This window comes from Diabrotica undecimpunctata, chromosome 10 (assembly GCF_040954645.1).
Source record: "Diabrotica undecimpunctata isolate CICGRU chromosome 10, icDiaUnde3, whole genome shotgun sequence".
NCBI classification, from domain to species: domain Eukaryota; kingdom Metazoa; phylum Arthropoda; class Insecta; order Coleoptera; family Chrysomelidae; genus Diabrotica; species Diabrotica undecimpunctata.
The window spans coordinates 36,548,668-36,576,144 of record NC_092812.1 but is presented as its reverse complement, the minus strand read 5'-3'; the positions used below and the strand labels follow the sequence as shown (position 1 = coordinate 36,576,144).

Sequence of the window (27,477 nt, the reverse complement as noted above, 5' to 3'; positions counted from 1 at the left end):
GTAATCCAAAAAAAAAGAAGATATGTCATACAGATGACTCCTACTATATTTTTGAATAGAGAGAATTATATTTTTTGACCGAATAAGTTTTCTTATTATATAACCATTTATTTTCCATTAAAAGCATACTTTTTGAATTTTGTCGCTTAAAATTCAGAGCATATGTTTTTGAAATTGTCGCATAAAATTCAGAACCTACGTTTTAAATTTGCCGTCAAATAAAATTAGTTTTGGCCCGTCCACATTGGCGCTAGAAACCCAAATCTGTTTATTGGACTTACCTTACTAGAGAGCTATGTACTGTGGACTCCTTGTTGCTGACAGAAGAGTGACAATGAACTAGTGAAGACGTCAACTAAACATCATCATAGTACATAAAAAGAAATAGTAGTGCAAGAGAGATAGGGCAGCGGGGAAGTTTGTTTGGACGATTCCAGTCGTACGTAATGGCGGCGGCGCTACAGTCACTCTAGGTGGGGGTATGAGACGCATGTGCCGTGGAAGAATTGAAGTTGAAGAATGAAGGTTGGTGTTGTGTTGGTCTGTTGGTATTGTATTATTTGTATTGTACGCCATTGAAATATTGCAAGTTGAATTTTGTTTTGTTTTGTCTTTGTTGTAATCATCTTATTGATTGTTGATGATTGTTGATCGTTAAAATGGAACAAAATAAAAGAAAAGAAAAAGCCAACCATGTTGTGTTCCTGGTTGTAAGGACCACACAAGCAGTAGATTTCGTTTTCCAAATCCGAAAAATGAAATGGACACATTGGAATGGTTGAAAGTAATTAAGAGAGGAGTATTAAACAATTATACACCTCTTACTGTTTACAATAAATTTCGTGTTTGCTCTAGACATTTTACAGACGAAGATAAAGTGGATTTTTACCAGCAATAGGTAAGCACTGTACCTCATAGCAAATGTTTGTTAGCAAACTTAAATTAAATAATATTTTGTATGTTTAAACTGTTATTGTTTAAATTAATGTTAATCCTATCATATGAATCTTACTTATATATTTTAAAATCATCAAAACTTATAAATCTAATTGTACTTAATTGTATTCCGCAAATATGACTTTGATTTTTAATATAAGTATTATGAATATTAATTGTAGTTAATTATTATAAATTTTGATGGGCCTTCTGGGCAACATATTATTTGGGTTCATTTCTGATGATGATAAAGATCAAGATATCTAGTACTTGTTTGTTTATTAGTCCAACAGATTTATTTATTGGTTATGTTCTGTTAAAATATTGTATTTAAATTTCAGGCTCTCAGAATGCAGCAGATATTGAAGAAGAAGAAACTCAAACTATAAGGTTTATTGACGTACATGGTAATATTAAATATTCTATATTCTTTGGTAATATATTATAAAAATATGTCTTTACATTTTTCATTCAGTAAGTGTGCCAGATGCTATAACCACTTTCAAAGCTTTGCTTATAAATAATTTTATATCTTTTCATTCACCTGAAAGCAATTGTGAAAATGATGTTAGTGAGGGAGCATTAGATGCATTAGGTTTTTTTTAACAGGTGAGGTATTACCAGGTTGTAAACCTTTGGCACCTGAAGTGAATGTTTCACTTCCTCTTTCAGTTTCAAATGTTATGAGAACTCAGGTGGGAAGGTGTACTGTAACCTATGTTGCAGGATATGTAGCAAAGAAAGTATTGAAGGTTTCCTGTGAGCAATGTAAATATAATATGTTATTTAGAGTAAAGAAAGAGGATACAGATTTCATTGAAATTGAATTGTTTAAATTTTTCACCATTCAACTGTAAAATCCGTTCAAATACAGGTATAAATATATGTAAATTTATTGTTAGACTTTCTCTGTATATGTGGTGTAAAAGTGTAAATGCAATTGTAAATGGCAGAGACCAGAAGTTTATTAACTTACTTAAAAATAAACCAGACTACACTATGATAGATCCTATGAAATTAGTAGCTCACAGAAAATATGAAAGTAGGAGAAAACAATTTTGTAAGTACAGGTCATAAGTGTAATTAAATTATTTCCAGTATAAAACTGTACAATTTGTATGTTATTCATTCTTGTTTACAGTTTCATACTTCCATTTTGTTGTAAACAAATAAAATTGTGTTTCCTATTTACTGGACTCATATGGAATCTTTAAAATTCTTTTTATTGTTTTACATATATCTTCATCATCAAACATTATCCATCTGCTCCTGAATCTAGGTCTTTCACAATTGCTTTCATCTGTATCTACCTTGTCTTATAGAACAAGGGTGAACAGTTTGGGAGAAATGCTATGTCCTTGTCTCGCTCCCCATTGTAGTACATAGTTACATATTTTACTTTAATTATACATAATCACATATTTTCCTTTTATTATACATAGTTACATATTTTACTTTAATTATACTTAGTTACAAATTCATGAAATTCAAAGAAATTGCATATAATTTGTGAACACTGTGTATTTAAAAATTCTCCTTTGATGTAAGTTCTGGAAAGAATGTTACTTACTCTTTGTTTACAAAGGTTTTCAAAACATTTTAATTGTAAATGAATGAGATATTTCACTCGCCATTGTAGTACATAGGTACATATTTTACTTTAATTATACATGGGCACATATTTTACTCATAAACATAGTTTATTTTTTATTTATATATGTTTGTGTGTAAAATACATTAGATACATAATAAATCTCTAACATACACACACACACACACACACACACACACACACACACACATATATATATATATATATATATATATATATATATATATATATATATATATATATATATACACAAACATACAAATAGCATAGCAAGACTAAAGAGCCTCATGCTGCTCTGCACTATTCAGTAAATATATAGATGAAACTAGCCTCCCATAGCACATCAGCGTGGTATGGGGGGGAGGGTGAGGAAAGCCTGGGGAGCATTGGGGCTCGAAGGAGTGGTCCCTAATTTACTAGGACCAATCTTTCTCACCTCAATGAATTGTATGCCTGAATGTCCATATGGGTATGCAAGTCTCCGCAGGTAGGGCTTACTTATTTCGGTTGCTGCTTGTGTGTAATTCCATATATCATTTTGCAGGTTGCAGTGAATAGATGGTTAAGTTCAGAATGGAGCCTAGTTTCGTGGATACAGGTGAAGGCCATCACAATGGCAGTGATGACGATCTTTATAATTTATTATATCTCTGTGATTCCTCAAATTTTATAAATTACAGAAATAAATAAATTTTTAAGAATATCTGTTTTTTATGTTGATGTTTTAATGTAATGGAAAACAGATATAGTCACAAAATAATAAATAAAAACTTTTCCTGTGCCAAAACATATGTCTCTATCTGATATGTTATACATTTATGGTATACAAAATTGCATAAGTGTATACTACATTTTTGGACAGAGAATATATTTTGGCATAGAATAAGTTTTTATTTATTATTTTATGACTATATTTGTTTTCTATATAATATTCGGAACATTTTGAATTTCCCGCCTAAAATTCAGAAATTTATTTTTTGAATTTCCCGCCTAAAATTCAGTATATCCTTTTTGAATTTCCCGCCTTAAATTCAGAACCAACATTTTGAATTTGCCGCTAAATTTTTAGTTCCCGATTCCGAACTTATTTGGCGCTAGAAACTCTCTCCCCACTTTTTCTCCGGCACTTACCTTACTAGGGGGGTATATACTATGAACATCATCCACAATATCATCAAAACTGACGTATTTTAAAATGCATTGAAATTATTATATTTAATATTTTTAAACAGAATATTCAATTATGGCTTGGTTTCAAAATCTGGCAGGTCGGGCTGAAGACCTTTTAAATAAAATTGATCAGAATGCTGCAACTGTTTTAAATGATAGTACTTCAAAATTGATTGAAACTAATGATGAGTAAGTTACATGTAATTAATATATATTTGAGAATAAAACGTATATTTCAGAACACCAGTACAGGATCCTATTAGCGATACAACAATAAGCAATAAAGAATGGGAAAATGGAAAAGTTAAGTCTGGCAATGGAACTTTAAATGTAGCAAATCGAAACTCCAGTTTTAATATTACACCAATAAAAGAGCGAAGCCCTGTGATGGAAGTACGTCATATGTTAACAGAACCAGATATACCAACAAGCTCAAATGGTATGTTCAGTATGTTAAAAATCAAGATGTATATTAAATAATCATTTTTAGCAAGTGTATTGGAAGATAGTGTTCTTGACGAATCAATAAGAAGTTCTGCAAAAAGTGATAAAATGTCGTCATCAAGCTCAGTTCATAATAGGTAATTTTGTAAGAATATTGTTAGTTCAAACTGAATTTTAAGTGTGAAGTGTCTTTTAATTTCTTTTCAAGTTAGAAATAATAAAAAAATATATCACATTACTAATATAATAATATAAAACACATTAAATGCATAAATTAATTAAAATCAATTGTAATATATTTTCTTTCTTAAATATTTTCTGCTTTCATATATAAAAACTTTGAATTGATCAATACTTATATTTTTTATAACTGTTTGTAGTTTTTAATTGGTAAAGTATTGAAAATTTTTGGTGTGACTATTGTAGTGAACCCTTGGTTAGCATTATATCTTCTAAATGGTACAAAAATCATATGTTTAGTTTTATTTCTGGTTTTATATGGATTGTGTAAGAAATTTTTTGATTTTGATTTAAAATAATGGCTACAATTAATTTGGTAATATGACATTGACTGTTCAATGCATTCTGATTATATATATTCATATTTGTAGGATATTGTTATATCTGATACATCAAATGTAATTCTGTGTGACATTCAGTTGTTTCAAACATCATCATCCAATATAGCTTTCCCAATACAATGTTACAAATGGTAAAAATAAAAATTGCTCTACAAAGTAATCTTATTATATATCAATGGTTAACTGTTGAAACCTTATAAGTTAAAATTTACAACCTTTGAGGGGAGTAGAAAACTTCGATGTTTGGTACATATTTTTTTCTCAGTATTTATTTAATTATTACTTCGAAAAACATGCCAAAATATAGTTTTCATGAATTTGGGGATTTGTCAGAACATTTGGAACAATATTTTCAACCCAAAATCGCATAAATCTAAAAATGACCAATTTTTGACTTATAAGGTTTGGAAGTTGAACATTCAATATAAAAAACAAAAACATTACAGTAGTGTAGATAAGAAAAAACTAGTGTAGGTGACATTAACAGGATATAAAACAAGATTTAAACATGAAAATGCTCAGTTTATAATAATATTGAACACTTAAAAAAATATCCAAAAATCCTATGCTTTTGTTTTGCATTGGGACAAGGAAAAACAAAATATTCCTACCATTATTCTGAAGCCAAAGCAAAACACAATCAAGTTATTAATCATCTTATTTCAAAACAGCTGTACTGGTTGACTAACCTGAGGGACTTGCTAGATTTGCATGTTTTATGTCATTACAATTGATTTGATTAATACCTTCTATAGGTTTTAGTTTCTGTCATTGAATTCTTTCAGTTTTAGAAACAAAGGTGTTTTCTTAGTTTAGTGAAATCTTGAAGCTTGGGCTTGATTTTTAAAAACATAACACAAAACTCAGTTTGAACACATTCAGTCAAATCATTTTTGTGTTAATCTTGTAATATTTTACTGAAAAAATATTTCAGTTTTATTTTAGCTGAAGAAACCCATATTCTAGATGAAAAAATCGCTAAGTTAGAATTAGATAACCAGGATCTCAATAAACAACTCCTAAACATGCAACATCTTTATTCAGACTTGAGAAACGAAAATTTCAACCTTCAGTTTCAGATCGAAAGAGCCAGTGAGCAAGTAACTGAAGCTCAAATTGAAAAGGATCAATATATTGCTAGGGCTCAGAGAATTTTGCAGGAGAAGGAAAAACTTATTTCTTTAAAACAAGAAAACCAGTCAAGTGAACACACTGATAGCATATTTATAACTTACAATGAAGAGCTCAAGTTAGTACATATTTATAAACTTGTTATATTTTCAGTAGTTACCCTTGTAGACCAATTAAGTTATTCAAAAATAAGAATTTTTTAGTTTGACAGTTGACATGTGTAGTATGAGATACTACAAACAGACTATTGTCTAGGGATTCATCAATTTTTTTAGTGGAAATATGTCTAAATAAACAATCAGAGTAAAAATCTAACTTAATTGGCCTATTGGAACTAGTTGCTAATGAGGAAACACATGTTCTCCATTAACTAAAAATACTGTGTTTTAGAAAAGAACTAGAATTTCATCAAAACAAATCAGATGAATTGACACAGAAGAATGCTCACTTGTTAAAAGAGATACAGTCACTCCAGATGCAACATCAAGTTATTCAAAGTGGTTTACAATCTACTAATCAAAGTCTGGAACAAACTTTAGCAAATGAAAAGAAGATTAGGGCAATAGCAGAAGAAGATTGTTTACAAAAAAACAATGTAAGTGTTTTTATATTATGTATATGACTATAATTAGTGAATATATCATTATTTTTTTGGTTTTAGGAGTTATTTAAAGCTCTACAAGAAATAAATCAACTTCAACAATTAGTAAAATCAAAAACAAATGAAATTTTGATGTTTCAAGAGGCTTTGAAGAATAAAAGTAATGTAGCAGCAAACGAGGACATTGAGTCCCGAATCAAATCTTTAACACAAACACTAATGGTTAAGCAAAACAATTTAGAGACTGTTACCACCGAAAGAAATGCGTTAAGGCTACAAATCGAAAAACTAGAAGTAATAAACCATTTTTAAAATTCAAGTATATTGTACTAACCATTTTTATTTGTCCATATGTGTTTTTCTTAATGAATGGTGGTGTTTTAAACTGAATTTCTTGTTTTAGAATGAATACAAGAAAAATTTTGTCCAAGTAAATCGTTCTCAAGCCAAAATTATCAACATAGCAGAATCAGATGGTAAAATTTAAGCATTGAATACTTTATTAATTTATAGAAAAAAAATCTAACCTCGTTATTGTAAACCTTTTTGAGAATAATTCACTCAACTTATATCTAGTTTTCTACATATAAGTTGAGTATAAAATTGATAATTCCTTTTAGATTCAATACCTGTTCCAAAATTTATGCGTGTATCTCCATTTGATGCTGGGGTTACTCGCAGAGTAAAACATGCATATTCAACTCTTGATGCTGTTAGTATCAGAACTGGAGTATTTCTTAGAAGATATCCAGTAGCTCGAGTTTGTGTTTTTAGTTATATGGTAAGTTTATAGCTTCTTAGTGGTCTAGCTTTCATTTCGTTAGCAAGTGCCTAACCCAAGCTTATATTTTGAAGCACATAATCACAACCGAACTGTAAATTTCTGTAAGACACAAATTTATCCACACACAGAAATAACTATGTATGCTGAAAAATAAATATTTTTACCTTTACTTTTACTTATTTTCGTTGCATCACTTCTGTGTAGAGATATTTTATTTATAAAAATATTTTTAGGTTCTGCTACATACGTGGGTGTTCATCATTCTGTTCCTGTATGCCCCTAGCAACCGCTAGGGAATAAACTGTTACATTATTTTATATAAGTATAGTTTATTTTAATTAAAGATCCCTGGTGATTTTTATTTATTTATATTATCCAGTTTGAACTGTACATATATATTTTTTAATAAATTACATGTTATACAATATTTGGTTTTTCTTGTTAGTTTTAACAATTTTATAAAATCATTTGTTTGATCTCAGCGAATTTAATTGATTTAAAAGGAACGAGACACTGTATCTCAATTTATGGAATGTTGTTGGATCCAGCTCTATTGTATACTTCTTTCTGTTTGTTAATGTTATTGATAATACCACAACGTTGGGAACTTTAACTAAATCACTAAAAAATAAGAATATGGTTATACAATTATTAAACTAAAACTCATTATATTATGAACTATATTAAAAGTATATTTAATAGTTTCTTTCATAAGTAAGAACTTGAAACTAAAAATTACATCATTACAATCTTTACAAAGGTGTTTGATTGTATAAACCATAAAGTTTTAATTAATAAGTTACACAGTCTGCGTATTCACTGTCAATTTTTAAAGTGATTATCTTCTTATCTTACAAAAAGAATACAAATAGTGCATATTCAAGGCTTCCAATCGAATGAGATAGAGGTATCATCTGGTGTACCTCAAGGTTTGCACTTAGGTCCTCTTTAATATCTATGTGAATGATAGTGTGTCATGTTTTGTTCATTCCCATTCTCTCATGTTCGCAGATGATTTAAAGCTTTATAAGAAGATCATGAATATCTATGATTACAATGATCTACAAGTCTAGGATTGGAACCATTTGAGCCACTGAATGGTGTGAAATAAATGGTATGGAACTCAATGTTAAAAAGTGCCAGTTGAAACAGAAACTTCACCAATCAAATCTATACTATAAAGGTTGTTCTTTAGAGTCCGTAACCCAAGTTAAAGATTTAGGTGTTGTTGTAAATTCCACTTTATCATTCATACTGCACATATTGATACTTTATTTCAAACGCTGTGCTAAGGATTTTATTAATATTCCTTCCATTAAATTACATTACAAATAGTTTGTACATGTCTCTTGGTTATTAAACAAAAGTATTTCATAGTGTATTTGAAGACTGGAGACAAGTAAAGCTGCAAATTTCGCATAGGTTAAACCTGTATAATCTACATGTTTTAATAGAATATAAACTAGTAACTTACCTGTTACTTAAACTTATATCAATTCTCCACCGAAATAAAGATAGCTTTCCAAAATTTTCAGTATAGCTTCTTCTTAAATTCTCTATAATGCTATCTCGGTTTCCTATTAATGGCAAATTTTCTATAAATTCTGGAGAAAATCCAATTTCTGTTAACCGTTCAACAAATTCATTATCTTCAAATCGCAAAAACAGTGTAACAAACATCAAATATACGCCTAAAATTTCTTCTAGGTTTTCTTTAGGAATATTTATATCTCTTGATAAATTAAGAACAGTTTTCGATCGTTCCTGTTCTGTTAGCAGATAAGAGGAGAACACCACTACAATAAAAAAATTAGTAAGGGATATTATAAAGCTAAAAATGTATTACATTTTAATATTTTATTTCTATAGTCATTTGGAATGTCAGAGACCAAGTTAATGGTACTTTTGGATATCTCTGAGATATTCATTTTTTGTTTTATTATGGCACTAGATATTAGTATACAGATTTGATTATGATTTCATTTCTTTGATCTTGTTTTGTAAAATATCTTTATTTATAAATCCTTTCAAACTACACATTAAGGTGGATTTTCACAGGTCCGATATCCGACGATACGATGATACGATATAAATTTCAGCGAATTTCATTGGTTGAAAAATGACAGGTGGGATTTTCGTACGAAATTAAAAGTCATCGGAAGAAGTTAAAAATATTTTAACTTTTGCACGAAAATCGGATGAATTTTGACATTGTTGACATTCTAACTTGAACTTAACCCTTAATCTTATTTTTGTGGAGTGTTTATGTTTACTATTTGAAATATATTTAAAATGGAACAATGACCTAATCATTATATAAATGCAATGAAATAAAGTGTTGCTCTTGGGTCTTCTACACTATGTGAGGCAAAAACGACGAGAACGTAGCTCAATATAATATAAATATATATTATATCAAACAAAACAGTTAACATTTATTGACAGTTAATTGAAATTATATATTATTTATCTATGTATTAATCCATCCAATAATCTGACACATCATACATATTTTGACATATATTATGTCAAAAAATTTCGGATACGACAATCAAATATTTTCGTACAAAAAATTTCGTATTTCGTGTCATCGGATATCGGATCTGTGAAAATCCAGCTTTAATCAAAATACATTTTTATATGTATTATGACATTTAATGAAATCCTAAACAAATTTAGTTTCTTTGATGGCCACATACCTTTTTCTTCTTCCATTCATTTGCTTGACCTTAGCTACCAGGGCTATCCGGGCATTAGCTGCCAGTCATCAAAATATAACACAGAACAGCATTCTAAATTTTGACATTCAGTCGTTACTCGTCACTGTCATATTCATAGACCATAAAAAATTTAATTCATGTATCTTGTATCTTGGTTATTTATCTACTTTATTTTCTACTTTATAAAAGAAAAAGGATCTGCATCACCTTTAAGAGCTGCACTAGATTAACATTTAGAACAGGATATTACTATTTATGCTACTGTTGAAATTATTTTAACATGTTGGCTAGAGAAGCAAACCTGCTGCGGATATTGGATTACAAACATAATATGAAACGTTCTTACTGAATAATTTTAATTACACCTTATTCTTATTTTAACATGTTCAATTTTGAGCATAGGCAGAAGATTAACTAGGAAATGTTTTTATTTTGTAATGGGAATCGAATCCACATCCTTCAACACCAAAGCCAACTGAACTAAGGTCCATTCGCTCAACTCGGGCATATTTTGACAGATTCATAGCTGGAAACCTACAATACAGACTTCTGTCATTAAAAAAAGATGAAATATTATAAATAGTGGAAGTGTATACTAAACCCATAAAATTTAGGGTAGTATATATTTAAAAATTATATTTCAGTTGTTATAATTTAACATAACTATTTATTATATGGTGCAAATATATAATATGCAAAAAATATTGATTGCCGGTAATTCGTAAAGTTCTATTTTATTTACTATTTAGTTTGTTTATTATTAATATTGGCTACGAGTACGTGTGCTTGTTTGTATAGTAATTTCCAGCCACTTCTAGTCTGTCAAAAAGTAACAAACTTCGCAAAAAAAAAATCGGTTGCCTGTAAAGTCGGTTTTACGGGCGAAGATTTTACGTGACAACTTCTTTTTCTCGGTAGAATATTTACGCGCTGTTTCTTCTCAATCGACTGAATTACGATTGATTGCAGAGTGATTTAAACTAATAATTTACTTAACACTATCAACATTTGTCAATAGTATGACATAACCTATAAACTCAGTTTCTCAACTTTTGTGTCAATCTAACAATTAATCAATCAATCATAGTTTACGATAATGAAATATTAGTGTACAATTATTTACCTTTATTATTGTAGTTGTTGTAAATGACGAATCTAAGCACTCCACATTTTCACTACAGACACAGCTGACGATACTTTACACACGTGTGAACTTGTATTATAACGCTTTCTCGGTTTTCCAACGCCAAGAACGCTCGAGAAAGACAGAGACACAAGCACGCACCGATTCAACGCGCCTAATTCTCTAGTGCTGCGCGCGCAGCGGACCGATCATGTTTGAGTGGGAGAGAGACGCAAGGCATTCGCCGGTCCGGCGGGCCTCTCTCTCGTTCGGTGACTCATCGTAACAGACGTGAGCGGGCGTTACACTTTTTCATGAGTGACTCCGAGCCACAACCTAATTTAAGACGTTGTCACGTCAATAATTACTAAATTCACTAGACAGTTCGTACTGGAAATAGCGAACTGACTATACCTAGGTTTTTTGAAATTATAACTAATGTTATTTAAATTTTCAAACTTTTAGGCATCCTTGATTTAGATTGTACAACATACAAATCATCAATAATAATCATATAGCTTTAATATCACAGTATAAATGTTGTCTATACTGTGTTTTATATCCACAATAATAACCAATAATGGTTCATAACCTTTATTTAAACTTGTTTAAAGAAGAAATTGTTTATTTTATATTGTGTAACGGAACGAAAATTGTTATTAATTTTGTCCTACAATATTTTGAATAAACCAAAACTTTAACTAATGATATTTTTAATAGTTGGGAAAAGTTTATTTTGTTTTCTTTTGACAGTTCATTGAAGTTTTCATTTATGATTAAATTGTATTATAGTTGCTAGTTGCATTGATGTTTGAAACGTAAATTGGTGTCTTCAAAAAATTATCATCAAGAGAGATGATGTCAGATTCTGATGATGATTATATGTCGTTTAATGTTCTGGTGGACAGGTAAAGTATTGTTAACTATGTATAATGTTTTTACATGTATCTAAAGGTATTTTTTTGGTTTTAAAGATTGATAAAAGTAATATTGTTGAGTATTTTTTTAAGTTCTATTTCTTCATGTGGGTGGTTACTTATTTTCTATCATTCTTTTAACGTGGTGTTTCGATATTTTCCATCTTTTCATATACGTTTCCTTGCAATCAGTTTTGTTTGCAATTCTATAAGGTTCATTTCTTAGCAAAAGCTTTGTTCTCTTATTTATTTTATTTGTTTAATGTTTAATGGTTGTAGTCTGTTGTTACTTTTGGTTTTATTCTTTCTTCTTTTTTTATTTTATCATTTTACTTTCCTCTTCATATATGTTACTGGTTTTTTGTAAACATATTTTATGTATGATAGATCTTGTTAACCCAATATTGTGTTCTTTGATTGTGAAGTTTGTATTTGTTTATGTAAGTGCACTAGGCTTTCTTTTGGTAGTTATTACCATACATTATCATGCTTGTAGCTGTTTATGCTTCATGTTACCTGCACCAATTTCTTGTAGTAGATTTCTGGTATTGTGTTTTCTTCTAAATTTTTTTCAAATTGTTAATGCTTTATTTTCTAGTAATACTTTATTAGATTCTTGTATCAAGGATAATATTTTTGTGATTTATTATTTTTGTTGGGAATAAGCCACAATTTTACTTTAAAAGTAGTTTTATTATTTTATAAAAGTTCCTGGAAGTCATCTAATGACATTCAAGACATGAAGGTGGTTGATGTTGGAATAACCCAAGAAACTGTTGTAGTAAAGACTTATGTTATCTCTGAAAAGCATTCATGACTTCTGAGTCATGAATGCTTTTCTTCATAAAATTTAGTTTGTTTGTTAACTGTTTAAAATTATTTTTTTTATTCCTCATTTTTAATAATCTCAAATTTTAGTAAGGATGATGTACGCCCAAGTCTTTTATTTACCAGAGAAAAACGCAAAATGGATCTATTTAAGAAAAAATTAGAACCCCCAACTAAGCGCCAAAAATCAGTACATGAACTGGAGAGAGAAAGTAGGGAGCGGGGTTTAAACACAGCAATTTCTAATGAAAATAAAGGATTTAAATTACTGGAAAAGATGGGCTTCAAACAAGGAGAAAGTCTTGGAAAGTCCAAAAGTGGCATCAAGGAACCAATTGATGTTGTGATTAAACAGGGCACATCAGGAATTGGTCGTGAATCTCATTTGAAAGAAGTATTTAGTCAAAAGCAGCAGCAGAAAATAAAACACTTAAAAAACTATGAGAATCGATATAGACTAGCTTTCAAGGAAAGAATCAATTTAGTTAAAGTTAGAAAAGATTTATTAAAGGCACAACGAATTTGTGAAGAATTGGATTTTAGATTGGTAAGTGTATGTAAATCATAAAATAAAAAAGCAATTTTTGTAATATTTCTTAGTTCTTTATAAAGCTCAATAAGACTTGAAGCTCTAGGGCTGAACAGTTTATATTTACCACTACACAATTACTATTTACTTTTGTTTTAATTATATAAAATACATTTAATATTTCTATAATTGTTCCATACATTTCTTAACCACTTCCTTCCATTTACTTCTGTCCAATGCTTTTCTTTCCAATTCATGAACATTCCCTTTCTAGTGCATAAATTTTTATTAAGCTTATATTTCATTGATCTCCTTTTAACCTGATTGTACACATTATCTAATATCAGCTGGAAATTTCCTTTTTTTTTTCAAATTGCAGGACTTTACTCCATATCCATACCTCATCATTTATTTTTAATTTTTGAAATCCTGCTTTGACATTTTTTCCTTACAATTTAACTATTATAGCATTCACTCTGATTTTTTCCTGTATCATACATTCAGTTCTTATCAAATCATGTTACATTGTGAAAAAATGGTATTGAAAAAGTAGTAAGTCCAAAATAAAGGTATGCTGAAAGTTGGTTTTTAGTCTATTTGTAGTTAATGAATAATAAAAAATATGTTCTCATTTGAAAACTTTTTTTTAGAAAATTAAAGATCCTGTTGAGGATTTCTTTTGGACCAAAGAGACAATCAAAAAACGTAGAAAAATGGAAAAAAATGAAGTGTATGATGATACTGACAGCAGCAGCGATGATGAGGACTTTGAAACTAACATCACAGAAGAGAATCTATTTATGTTAATAGATTATCTCAGAAGTAAACACTTATATTGTATATACTGTGTGATTACAGGTATAGACATAAAAGACCTGGAGGAGAATTGTCCAGGGCCTTATAGAATGGATCATGATGATGAATAAAATTTATAAGTTAAAATCATATCTTTTTTCTGTTGTTATTTGAATTAACTTGAGAGACTTATGTTATTTATTTGTAACTGTTGTTTTCAATAAATGTCAAATATTTTGCGTTATTTGATTTTTACTTACACATATTTCCAACTAATTAATCAATAATTAATAAAATGATCAGATAAAATACAGGAATCTGATAGCAATAAAAAATCCACAAATAATATTGATTTATTTTACATGCATTAGGATTTAAAAACACATAGGTAAATCTGGGTTTATTTGAATATTTCAATTCTACATAACGAAACCAAAACAAATTAGTCATTTGTGACTCATAATAATAGGTCATAAAATCAAACAATTAGTAATAATTATTAGAATGATCGTTCGAGTAACTAAGCTGTAACAACAAATATTGTGTACATACTTAGAGGTAGGGGAGACCGGGGCAAAAAGGACCACCTTACACTTTTTTACTTGCATCTGTCAAACTTAATAAGTAGTGAAAACACCACCCTAACCATAGGTTTGAATAACATTTTTTATTATAATCCTTCACAAAAATGTAAATACAGTAACTCGTTAAAAAAAAAACTACAACTTTAAGTGACAATGGCGTCAGGTCCTGTATAACCCAGTTCTTCTTATTCCTCAGTGTTTCCCTTTGCAGGGGTCGCTTTTCCTTACTCTTCGTCGCCACTCATTTCTGTCCATCGGGTCTTTTTCACCGACGCCTTTCTCTCTCAAGTCCTCTGCCACAGTCCTTCCATCTTCTCCTCGGTTTTCCTCTAACTCTCCTTCCATTAACTTCTAACAGCTCTATCCTTTGTCCCATATATTTTTCGCATAGAAACATATCTTCGTCTCCTTCCACACTAGAACATGCATCATATGCCCATTTATTGCATTGCTGACACTTTACCAACCCTGTTCCTTCTTGCTCCGACTATAACGTTCATTGCAATAGATACATTCCGAATTTGAATCTTCTCTACTGTCACTGCTATCCTTTACTGGCTGTTTTTTCTTTGGCAGAAGCTTCAAAATTTGAACCTGCTTCTGAAATTCTTTGCGTGGTTTTGGTTTTGTTGTCTTGCCTCTAATTTTCCTAATTTCTTTTTGTTTCTTAAGATCATCTTTATTTGGGGTATATATATATATATATATATATATATATATATATATATATATATATATATATATATAATCTGTTATACGGAAATATACGGAAGTCAGGTAATAATCACATTCACGTGAATACTGCTTTTTTAATGGCTCAAAAAAGCAAAAACGGCTGCATTTGATGACTGCATAAGGAGGTAATGCGGAGTTATGTTATTTTGCCCAACTTTTAAAACAGCTCCCAGTTGTCTGTGACTAATATGGTCGTCCAAGATTAACAGAATTGGCTATTCCTGAGTAGATATTTGCGAATTTGATAAAATGATCGATATATATGAGAAAATGGTGTTTGTACATCCAACCAGACTCATTTGCGTAACCTACAACACCAGGAAGTGCTCATTTCATTAGAAAAGGTGTCTTTTACGAGGGAATAGAAAAAATGGCGGAATATAATTTCCTGAAGCGTTGCTGCGCATCCTACTGTTTGTTATATTGGAACCTCTTACAGGGAAGTGATACTTCGTCTAAGGACTAGCAACCCCAGTGGAGTCTTAAATTGCCATGTAATCAATTCCTTTTGTAATTTAAACATCATAATTTTTAATTATCAAATTTTAAATAAATTTTTTGTGATACATTGTATACACCCAATTACAGGAATTTTGTTTCCTTGTGGAGGCTTAGAACTGGCCCGGGAAGAACCCTGATTGGAACCGTTGTCAGCCCTTACTAATTTTAAGCGTCGTATCAAGCAAGTTTTTGGAATCTTGGATCCAAACGTCCATTGACCCTGTACTGAAGCTATAGACGTATATATTAACGTATACGTCTATGACTGAAACACGGTTTACTGTTGGTAACCCCCGGTAGCAAATTCAGCCTGAAATTTATGCCCCGGTGGTTCCGATCTCCGCTAGATATGAAAACTTACAGCTGAGAATAGATATAAGGCATCAAGACAATTCTTGATTTAATGGAATATCTGTCTGTATATATATATATATATATATATATATATATATATATATATATATATATAAAATTAATTCATCCAAAAATATTGATTTTATTGTTATTCATTGTTAAAATAATTCTGCATAAACCTGGTACAGTAATTTTAAGAATGATTCCAAACATTTTTAATAAATATAATAGAATGGATTACGTTGATTTGGCTGGAATGTTAATCGATATTAAATAAATACAGGGTAAGCACATCTCATAATTGTTAATATTTTATTGCCTCATGATTTTAACTTGATTGAACAACGTGTTATTTCCGGTGTCAGTTAGTAAGTGGGGGTAGGTTAAAACTAAAGTATGAAATGTAAATTCCTTTCTTTTATCGATTAATTTGGTCTCGACAGCTCTTTACTACCTGAAGAGTTCTCTTTTCGGTAAAAATACTTGCAGTCTGGCAAGCATTATGAAATTATTAACCGTTTTCTTCGTTTTCTTTGCAAATACTTAACTTTATGACACCTTGATGTTTCTTCTGAAAATGGTTTATCTTGAAAATCTCATCTTCTGGGATTGGACATTTATATGGACGAGAGTTGAAGCAATAATTGTGGAACTTTGGCTTAAATAGAAAATTTAATGATGTTTTTGTTGCTTCTGTTGATGCCCCTGTATAATTATTGTTTAATAATTATACAGGGTGTTAATATCAGCCGGTTTACTATGACTTTTGTATTTGTAATACTATCTCCCGGATTATTATTTTTAATGATAAGTGCCCGTCGGAATTTTTGTGAACTCATGACTGAAAGAATTCCCGTTTAAACCGAGAATGTTAAAAAATATTTGTTTCACTGATGAATGTACCTACTTTTATGCTGAATGGTAATGTAAATAAACAAAACTGTCGGTACTGAAGTGATGCCAACCCGCATCGATTCAGAGATCATACTCAATATCCTGAAACACTGAATGTTTGGGCAAGAGTATCAATCGATGCTATATTTGGCCCCTTGTTCATACCAGGCAATTTAAGTGGCGACATTTATTTCGATATGCTGGAAAACACCATCGAACCTTTAATTGTGCATGAATTAGAGAACCCAAGGGACGATCAAGGCAACTTAGCTCTAGACGAAGATTTGCTGCACTTCCAACAAGATGGAGCACCTCCTCACTATGCAGCTCCAGTTAGGCACTGGTTGGATACTAATTATCCGAATAAATGGATTGGAAGGAGAGGTCCTACTGAGTGGCCACCGAGGTCACCAGACTTAGCGCAACCTGACTTTTTCTATGGAGTTACCTTAAGTCAGTTGTTTATAAAACTCAACCTGCGTCACTTGGGAAATTGCGAGAAAGAATTACGCAAGCATGTCGCTCTATTACTAGAACAACATTTGCCAAAGTTCGTGCATAATTTGAAAATAGGCTGTATTATTGTTTACAAAACAACTGAACCCACTTTGAACACTTAATTGACATTTTTAACAAATTTGTAGTTCAACAAAAACCTCATTAAAAACCTGTATAATTATTATTTATACCATTGGATAGCATTTTTATAGTCTTTTCAATGATGTATCACAAGTAGGGGTTTGCATTTTAAACTTTTTTGGTTGTGGTGGGTGGAGCATAAGGGATTGATGGGAGTGAGTTCCCTTTCATGTCATTTTAGTTCCCCATTTTAGTTCCCCCTTACTATCCTAGAAACGGTTTCAAGCATTTTTAGATATCGATATCAAGCCTTTGTTCGTGAGATATAGCCCATTGTATGTTATGATTATAGAAATTAGAGGAGACATTACTGGTTGAAAAATATTAGGGAAATTTAATAAGATGGAATGGATACAATGTCAATGAAATTCAAAGAAAAAAACTTAATATTGGACGAAATAGAAACTAAATATATAAAATCATTTTTTAAACTTTAAATGAATCCCCATGTACAAAAAATACACATATAAAACAATTTGTATTAAATAATTATTTTTTAAATGACAACTAATATCAAAATAAAGCTTTGAACTTGATACTGAGTGTGCTTAAAACTGAGCCCTTCTATTTTCAAAAGCATGTACTTCGACAGCATTTGCCAATTAATTTCATCAAATGTGAAGCGGCAATTTGATGAGAGATCCTCTGTAAATGCGTTTCAAAGGATTTATATTATTTTAAAAATCTCATGCGTAAAGTTCAATAGTAAAAACACGTTCATATTAACATATTTTATTAAAAAATAAATATCAGTGTTAAATTTGTTTTAAATAAACAAAAATATGTACAAAAGTATTTTTTTGTGTTTTTCTTTTTTATGTAGTGTTGTTGAACTATAGTTAAACAATGTTTTTAGAATTGTTTAAAAACTATAGAAAAAATGGAAAGCAAAAAAAATACAGCAAAATTATAACTATACAAAAGACTAAATAGGAAAGTAATAAAAATTTGTTAAAGAATCTAAATAGGAATTGTGGAAAGGATTTGGAGCAAAATTAGAACGAGACAGCAAAGGCAATCGAGAATTATTCTTTAAGTGCTCAAAAAATTAAGGAGAAAATTAAGTACTAAAAAGTTAGTAGGTATCGGTATAGCTCGCAACAAAGGAAAAAAATATAATAAAATATGTGGAAGGCAACCGTATATACGTATTTCTGATTATTGGTCGTCTTCAGCACGGTGCAGCTAAATTAGAGAAGGAGCACGTTAACTTGGAAAAGGATACTTGAGGATAATGTTACGATAAATATCATGGCCTAAAAATAACCGTAAATATATTATGACTAATTCACTAATATGTTGTAGATTGTACGAGAGAATTCTACCAGCTGGCAGAAAGAAAACCGGTCAGACGATGACCTTCTAGTATAAATCAGAGGGGTTCTCCTGAATTCTAGGCCAGTTGTGGTTTCATATATAATAATGGATTTTTCATTGAAGGGGTTAGTTAATATCTGAACCCGCGGCCGCGATTTTAATTGTTACATTCGCCTAAAATAAATTACTTATGTATTCTTAGTGATTAATAAACTTATATAAATTATCGTGCTTTTTAATAAATTAAAATAAGAACCTTTTAATAAAGACATTATAAATCGAATAAAGACAGCAGTTAAATAAATATCATTTCAATAAGTATCCTCAAGAAAAATCATCACTCAGAAGGTTCTACTAAATGGTCACATCCACATGGAGGCGGACACTGTCCATGCGCTGATAGAGCGAAAGAGAAAAAACTTAACAATATTTAATTTTTGGCTAAGCCTTAATTAAAATAAAAATGATGTTGGTGTTGTGAAGATCTTGAAATACAAATAAATAAACAATGGAGAATGGAAAGGTAGTAAAAATGTTCTTTTTTGGTATATGCCTGAGCCTGGTTAGACATGAATGCGTTGATCATAATTTGTTCTAGCAGCCCATTGAATCATTAGCGCTTCCTTTCTGTTAAGGCTCTATGATAATATTGTTTAAAACATATTGTGTAGATACAGTACATTCAACCAACTTACACCTCTAAACGATTAATGGAATTCGCAGAAAACGTTTCGCAGATTTCGTTGTAGTAAAAGGCACGGTAAACTGCACTGGAGTTGTCCATAATCTTTTTAATTACTTAGTTTGGTTAGAATATTTTTGTCTGTATTATCAGTTAGAGTTAATTTGTATAAAATGAGGAGCAAAAATTCAAATGGAATTTTAAATATTATTGTTTATTTGGCTAATAATGAATGTATAAATATGAGGGTTAACCTGCTGTACAATTATTTTGTAAATAACATTATAAAAGCGACCTTACTGATTATTTAAATTTATAAATCATCATCATCGTCACTAAATTCACTACCGCTATCATTATGTAAATATATAATCACTGGATTAATTTCACTAATTTTATTTTCCCGGATCCACCATTTTTCTATTAATTTTTCACATTTATTTACAGTTTTGGTCCATATTTCTGGAATTGCAGTTTGAGAGCTTCTTGTCACATTTCCCTAACTGCATCGTCACTGTATCCACTGAATCCAACGTGATTATCATAATACGTTTTACATATACCCCAGATGTGTTCGATGGGATTAAACGCAGTGATACGGCGGTAACCATAGTACTTCATGTCCATAACTTGATACAATTTGGTCAACTATATAAACTGTTAGTTTTTCATTACGTTTCGAAATTTCCAGTAACTCCGATCTGAAGGCGTATTCCGAAAAATTGATATTATTTTTAAGTAACCAATTTTTTAGGCTCAGTACGTTCCACGACTGTTTTGGTTGTTTCTCCAAAATCTCCGAATGGTAAGGTGCATTATCTAAAACTATAACTGATGGTTCACTCAGACTAGGTAATAGTTTCTCCTCAATCCATTTAACAAACATATCTGCATTCATGTTTTCATGGTAATCAGCATATTTTGATTTTGAAGAAAAAATCAAATCTGTGTTTTCTATAAAGCCTTCTTTCACTCCTGCATGAAGAATGATATCTTTTGCCTTCGCTATCTGTGTGTTTTATTGATTTTATGCTGTCGTCTTGCCAAATTCATTTAATTCCACCCTTTGCAAATATCCATGTCTCATCTGAGTATACGAATGTTACATTTTCAGATTTAAGTCTAGTATATTCTCTTAAAAATTTAATTCTTTTGTGAACCACACTACTCCTTTCGCATAAAAGTGGCCTATTATTTTCTTTGATGAATTTAAATCCTAAATCTATCAACATTTTCCAAAGGCTAGTGCTCTTAATTTCAGAAACTAGTCTTTCTTTTATTTTGACCAGTAAAGTATCTAAACTGACATGTTGATTGTTTTCACACATTCGATTCAAAATATTGCGAATTTTTCTCCATCAGGTAAGTCAATGCTTCTACTTATCCCAAATACGTCATAAACGCGTTGATTTATACATAATAATGACTTTAAAGGTCCACCATTGTCTCTTTCCATGGTAAAGTATTTATGCACATTTGCAATTAATTCATCAATATCCAACTTACGTCTAGGCATGATGTCACTTGAAACTACACGTTTGAATTACAATATACTGAGTTTAGATCAATATGACAGAAACTTTCCAACTGTTGTGCTTGAGAGGTAAAATATAATATAACCGCTTACAAAGATCCACGATATCCAGACGCCCAGAGCTCGATCACACGGAAAGAGGCACTTCAGAGCTCATTGCTTCTGATATTTAAGTACCTATAAAATCACATGATTCTTACACAATTTAATTTAATATGTCATTATTAAATTATAAATTTCCTTTAAAGCTTTAAAGGAAATGAAGAACCATCAATCGCCTGGTGATGATGGACTTGTTATTGAGGCAATAAAAGCAGGAAGAGAAATTCTATTAAATAATCTATCAGTAAGCGAACCGTTTAATAAATGCTTACATGCAGGTACGATTCCAAAAGACTGGAACAATGCAGTGATAGTCTTGTTACACAAAAAACGCGATATTACTAAATTAGAAAATTATAGACCCATCAGCCTCGTGACACATATGTACAAACTCTTTATGAAAATCTTAACAAAGAGACTAACACCTAAACTTGATTTCTATCAGCCCAAGGAACAGGCAGGCTTCATGGCAGGATATGACACAAAGGACCATTTGCATACCATAAAGATCTTAATAGAAAAGTGCATCGAGTACAACATATCACTGGTTCTTGCATTTGTCGATTACGAGAAGGCTTTTGATTCTGTAGAGTTTGAAACAATACTGGAAGTCCTAAAGCCGAATAGATTACAGGTACACGACACTAATCAAAAACATCTACGAGAACGCTACATCAAGTATACGACTACATGAAGACACAGAAAAATTCAGCTTAGAGGAGTTAGACAAGGAGACAACATTTCACCAAATTTGTTCACGGCAGCTCTAGAGTCAATATATAAGAACACTCAATGGCAAGATATGGGCATCAATATAGATGGAGAAAGAGTAAATCATCTAAGGTTTGCAGATGATGTATTAATCGCAGATAACTTACAGGATACAGTTTCTATGATACATTCGCTTAAAAGTATGTCTGAAAGAGCAGGATTAAAGATAAACTTTGAGAAAACTAAACTTATGACAAATCTCATAATGAGTGGAAATATAACTATAGACAATAATACCATACAACAAACAGACACTTACAAATATCTGGGACACGAGATCTAAATAAGCAGAAACAATCAAACACATGAAATACAGAGACGAATAGGCCTGACATGGGCAGCATTTGGCAAATTAAGCCATATTCTAAAAAGTTCAATTCCCATGTGTCTCAAGCGAAAGGTTCCAATGTGTTCTGCCTGTACAAACTTATGGAGCAGAGACTTTAACACTCACGCAAAAATCTGCGAATAAACTCAGAGTTACACAAAGAGCCATGGAACGTCCAATGCTGAACGTGAGTCTTCAAGACCACGTAACAAACCAACAAATCAGGCAAAGATCAGAAGTTCAAGACGTCATCGAAAGAACCACGACGCTTAAGTGGAACTGGGCAGGGTCCTTAGCCAGAACACAAGATGGACGGTGGACAAGACGTATTATGGAATGGAGGCCCATAAACTATAAAAGAAGCCGAGGACGACCACCGACTAGATGGACCGATGATATAAAACGTGTAGCGGGAAACTGGCTACAAGCGACCCAGTGTAGAGAACACTGGAAAGAACTGAGGGAGGCCTATGTCCAGTAGTGGACGCAATTGGCTGATTGATGATGATTAAATTATAAGGAAAAGAGTTGTTAATTTATGTTTCCATTAATGTTTTATAGTTGTCGCTATTTTAATACCAAGATAATTCGTGAAGAAAGTAGACCAACTTTACATATATATTTTCAAAAATTGTTTATAACCTGAATTATTTGAAATGTATCTACTATCATATTTAGTCTTCAGACAGAAATACTTAAACGTGTAGATGAAATATTAATGTCATTTTATGGCTCACAAATTCAGAAGTCCTTGATATGATATAAGTAACTATCATAATGATAATATTAATAGGTATAATTAGGTGATAAAGATGTAATTTGCAGCGACCATTATTGATAAAAATTATAAAATAAAAGATTATATTTATTGTATCTTGTGCTACCTGCATCATTTTTAAATTCCTTTTTTATGATTTATACACTGTAGCACAGTTTATGCAGACATGAGGAAGAGATACATGAAGTAAATGAAGGCAATAATAATCAATCTGATGTCATTTGTTTACTACATTCTAACAACCTTAGGAAGCACAATGGAGGAAGAGTAAAAATAAAATACTAAAGCTTGAAAAGCATATAACAATACACTGAAACAAAATATATATTGTATAGATTGTGGGCTCAGTATATATCGATGGCCTGGTTACAAAAGTGGCTAACTACAAAATCAAGTCTTTCAAATCGAATTATTGTTTCTCTATAAAATATTAGGTATATAATATTTTTATATTATAGTAATACTGACAAACACTTTAGATATAAGAATAATAAATAGTTCTTTAAATTATTCGTTTGGGGAGGGTTTTTCGTAATAAAATGCACGTAGCTACATTTGGAACTTAATTTTATTTCAAATTGAAAAATGAATACAGGTTATCTACAATATTACAACTACAGTAAAATTTATAAAAATAAGTAATAAATAAACAAAGGTGTAAACCGTTCTTCTTGTAAAATAAATATTTCAAAAAAAATGTTGCTCTTCCTGGTCATTTATATCGGGTAATACCGTCTCGTCCTCAATATTTGGATTTGTTTTAAGTTTTAAAGTTTTGCAGCCGATATTTTTCTTTTTTCTTCAAACAAAGGCTTTAAACAATTTTCCATGGTGGACGTAACTCTTCGACCCCTACGGGGGACAATCAATATTTTGTGAAATACTTCTTCATCTAAAGAGGTTTTAATGTGCATCACAAAATGATTACCTTTTTCATAAGGAATCCACTTAATGCCACGCCAATTAATCACAGTTCCATCTTCAGCTTTGTTTCTATTAACCATTATAAGTTTTGCAAGGGGTTTCCAATCAATAAAGTTAAGGTTAGGTGTTGTATAAACTTCATATTTTGGAGCATTTTGTTTTGCGTTCTTAGCAATAGTTGCCCATTTATGCGGCAAGTATTGCCAGTTTGCTTTTTCTACCTATGAGTCCTCTTATTGCTGCTCTGTTTTTGGATGGTTGTGTCCACGTGTTGCGTGAAGGTTAAGCCTTGGTCCATAGTGACTCTTGGGTATTTCGCTTCTCTTTTCCATTCGATGTGATTATCTTGCACTAACAGCTGTTCCTCCGGGGTTTCTCTTTTCTTTTTGAATATGATTGCTTGTGTCTTTTGTGAATTGATTGCTATTTTACATTAGATAAACCATTCTTCAATGTTATCCAATGCTGTCTGTAGATTGTTGACCACTACTTCTAAGTTTCTGGCCTAATGAAGCGATACCCAAAGTTTGGAGAAATTGTCTATCATAAATGATTTGCCGACAGGCACTCGCAGTGTGAGTGCTCTAACTAGTAGCGGTTATGCACTTACGCGACATAATCACATTCGAGGACGGAATTTACTGGAAATGCTGAGAACTGATTAAGGGAACGGAGTATGTTGTTCAAAAATTCACATTTCTGTGATAAATAATGGTTTCTCGAATATTAAATGAATGCGTAAATTAGTGGTAAATTTAATGCATCAATACTGTTTTACTGGAAATATTAAACAGTTGTTAATAACATCAAGAGTGTTCATAATTATTAAATTAATATAATTTATATTAAATATTATTAAATAATGTGACTAGTATTTATCGTATAACCAGGTATATATTTATGATTCGTTAATGTAATGTAATGGAAGTTAATGTATTTATTGAAGCGTTAAAAATCAGAGTAGAGTTTATATATGTAGTTTTGAAAATCGGGGATACTTTGTTGGAAATTAAAATCAATAATAGAGAAGCAACGTCCCATACACATACACACGTAGATACACACATTCATGCGTAGGTGCAGGTTGGTCCAGAATATTTGTTTTTTAATTCGTTTGTTTGTATACAAATATATACAGTGCGTCCATAAAGTAACGCATAAATTCATCATTAACTAAATAAACAGCAGTATTAGAAATTCCCGAAACAGGTCGATTTTTAATTTTAATTTACTATTTTTTCACATTATAATCTAATATACAGGGTAAACCACATTCGGTGGTACGTGGCAAAAATGCAAAAATTCCTACAAAAAAGTTACCTACAAAATAATAAATTAAGGATAAACTTAATAAACACATTAAATTAAATAACATATTGTTATACAACTACTTTACTATTATGCAATTACTGTGATACATTAACAAAAATAAACAAACTAATATTTACAGTAAATGTTCAAATTGTTCTCCATTGATCGTGAGACAATGACTGAACCGGTCATTACTTTCGTCTTTAACATTCTGTAGCATAGCAGGTGTTATGCTCTTTATTTCTTGTCTGATTCGGTCTTGTAGTTGACAGATATTATTAGGTCTGTTTGTGTACACTTTAGACTTTAAATAACCTCATAAAAAGAAATGTAATGGGTTCAAATCAGGTGATCTATGAGGCCATTCCACTGGTCCCCTTCTTCCTATCCACCGTTGTGGAAAAGTTCCGTTTAAAATTTTGCGAACAGTTACTGTGAAATGTGGCGGTGCACCATCTTGTTGAATCTAGATTCTGCGGTCTAAATTAGTGGGTATTTGAACATCAGGAAAAAGCTGGATCAGATCAGAAATTAATGTATTTTGTATGAAAACCAGATATAATGTTCCTGTTGAATTTTCATAAAAAAAAAATATGGACCAATAATTGTATTTCTCACAATACCAGGCCATACGATTGTTTTCTCGGTTAACATGACCGTTTAAATAAAACGTTGTCTTGTCCGAAAATAAAACGTTATCAATGAAATTGTTAGGTTGGTTCATCATATACTGGCAGAATTCAGTTCTTCGGTCAAAGTCTTCAGCCAATTCATGGATAAGAGTACTTTATAAGGATGGTATTTTACCTTTTTAAAAACGTTTGATACTGAAGACTTTCCAACACCAAAATCCGTAGATAATTCTCGCACTGTACCATGCTTTGCTGCATCCCTCACATGGTCTAATTCTTTGTATTCTCGCTCTATTCTGCTTATCGTAGACTGTGAAATAGGTTCACAATTATCGCCAATATCGATTAAATTGCTTGATAGTTTTCACGTAACGTACTTTCTGTAAAGCGTAAACAACACATATTTGTACTTTAATATTTCTGACAGTTTTTCACGTCAAATGATTAAAAAAATGAAAAAATACTGTAATACATTAAAAATATTTAATTTTTTTGGTTCAGGGGCTTGGATTACTAATAAGAGCTGCTAGAAAATATTTTTATCATTCTGGGTCTTGGATCACTAATAAAAGCTGTTAGAGACAATCTTACAAGTAATGCAAGGTGTAATAGTTTATTAAAGTAGGTGTAGGGTAAAGTAAGGAATATTCGTGATATAGGTAAGTTCGTGATAAATTTCTAATAATTCGTCACGATCTAGCCTATTGCATTATAACAGCAGTTTTGTTGCAGTCTCTAGCGGAAAGACTCGACAACATTCCCCACCCCTGCAAGTCAAATTGCGAAGCTCTGTTGAACCGGGATAAAACTTATTTTTCAGTGTTATTCCTTGTGTTGAAGAGAGAGCTTGAAATCTGAAGTGCATTCGTTGTTTTATTATTTGTAGTGAATATTGCAAAGGTAAGTTTGTAAAAATTACGTATGCTGTTGCTTATAAGCTGCTTAGTATCCTTGTTAAGTGATACAGGCAATTTTCGTCAACAGTTTTCTGAAATAGCTTAAGTTGTGAGGCGGTTTTCTTACGAATTTTAACGTTTGTTTGCGCGGTAAAATGTAGCTAATTATTCGCGGTATATTTACTCTAGTTTTATTTGGATTTTTATCATAGATATAATAAATACGTGAACTATAAATAATTAAATAATAAATATTATGAAGATTTTCTAACATCCAGGGTATCACGAACTTACCTGTGTCTTTTTTTTCAGAATTTAAAATGT

The 27,477-nt window shown here is 31.0% G+C and overlaps 3 protein-coding genes and 1 long non-coding RNA gene across 4 annotated transcripts; 3 read left to right on the top strand and 1 right to left on the bottom strand.

Annotated features, from left to right (window-relative positions):
* Positions 1 to 384: 384 nt before the first annotated feature.
* Positions 385 to 3,251, top strand: LOC140452182 (uncharacterized). The gene is made up of 3 exons (XR_011952150.1): positions 385 to 898; positions 1,278 to 1,343; positions 3,093 to 3,251. It is a non-coding gene; the product is annotated as an uncharacterized lncRNA (long non-coding RNA).
* Positions 3,252 to 3,680: 429 nt separating this feature from the next.
* LOC140452113 (golgin-84-like) lies at positions 3,681 to 7,684 on the top strand. Its single transcript, XM_072546186.1, has 9 exons — positions 3,681 to 3,907; positions 3,958 to 4,157; positions 4,209 to 4,299; positions 5,678 to 5,992; positions 6,265 to 6,469; positions 6,536 to 6,769; positions 6,879 to 6,951; positions 7,096 to 7,256; positions 7,493 to 7,684. The coding sequence occupies exons 1-9, from the start codon at positions 3,792 to 3,794 to the stop codon at positions 7,550 to 7,552; spliced, it is 1,455 nt and encodes a 484-aa protein (XP_072402287.1). The 5' UTR covers positions 3,681 to 3,791; the 3' UTR covers positions 7,553 to 7,684.
* LSm-4 (COMM domain containing 5 Like Sm protein 4) lies at positions 7,612 to 9,463 on the bottom strand. The gene is made up of 3 exons (XM_072546187.1): positions 9,106 to 9,463; positions 8,734 to 9,055; positions 7,612 to 7,880 (listed from the first exon to the last, which is right to left on the bottom strand). The coding sequence occupies exons 1-3, from the start codon at positions 9,185 to 9,187 to the stop codon at positions 7,724 to 7,726; spliced, it is 561 nt and encodes a 186-aa protein (XP_072402288.1). The 5' UTR covers positions 9,188 to 9,463; the 3' UTR covers positions 7,612 to 7,723.
* Positions 9,464 to 11,851: 2,388 nt separating this feature from the next.
* On the top strand, positions 11,852 to 14,415 carry LOC140452046 (G patch domain-containing protein 11). Its single transcript, XM_072546077.1, has 3 exons — positions 11,852 to 12,010; positions 12,938 to 13,394; positions 14,027 to 14,415. Exons 1-3 carry the CDS (start codon positions 11,958 to 11,960, stop codon positions 14,300 to 14,302), a joined length of 786 nt encoding a protein of 261 aa, XP_072402178.1. The 5' UTR covers positions 11,852 to 11,957; the 3' UTR covers positions 14,303 to 14,415.
* The last annotated feature ends 13,062 nt before the right edge of the window (positions 14,416 to 27,477 follow it).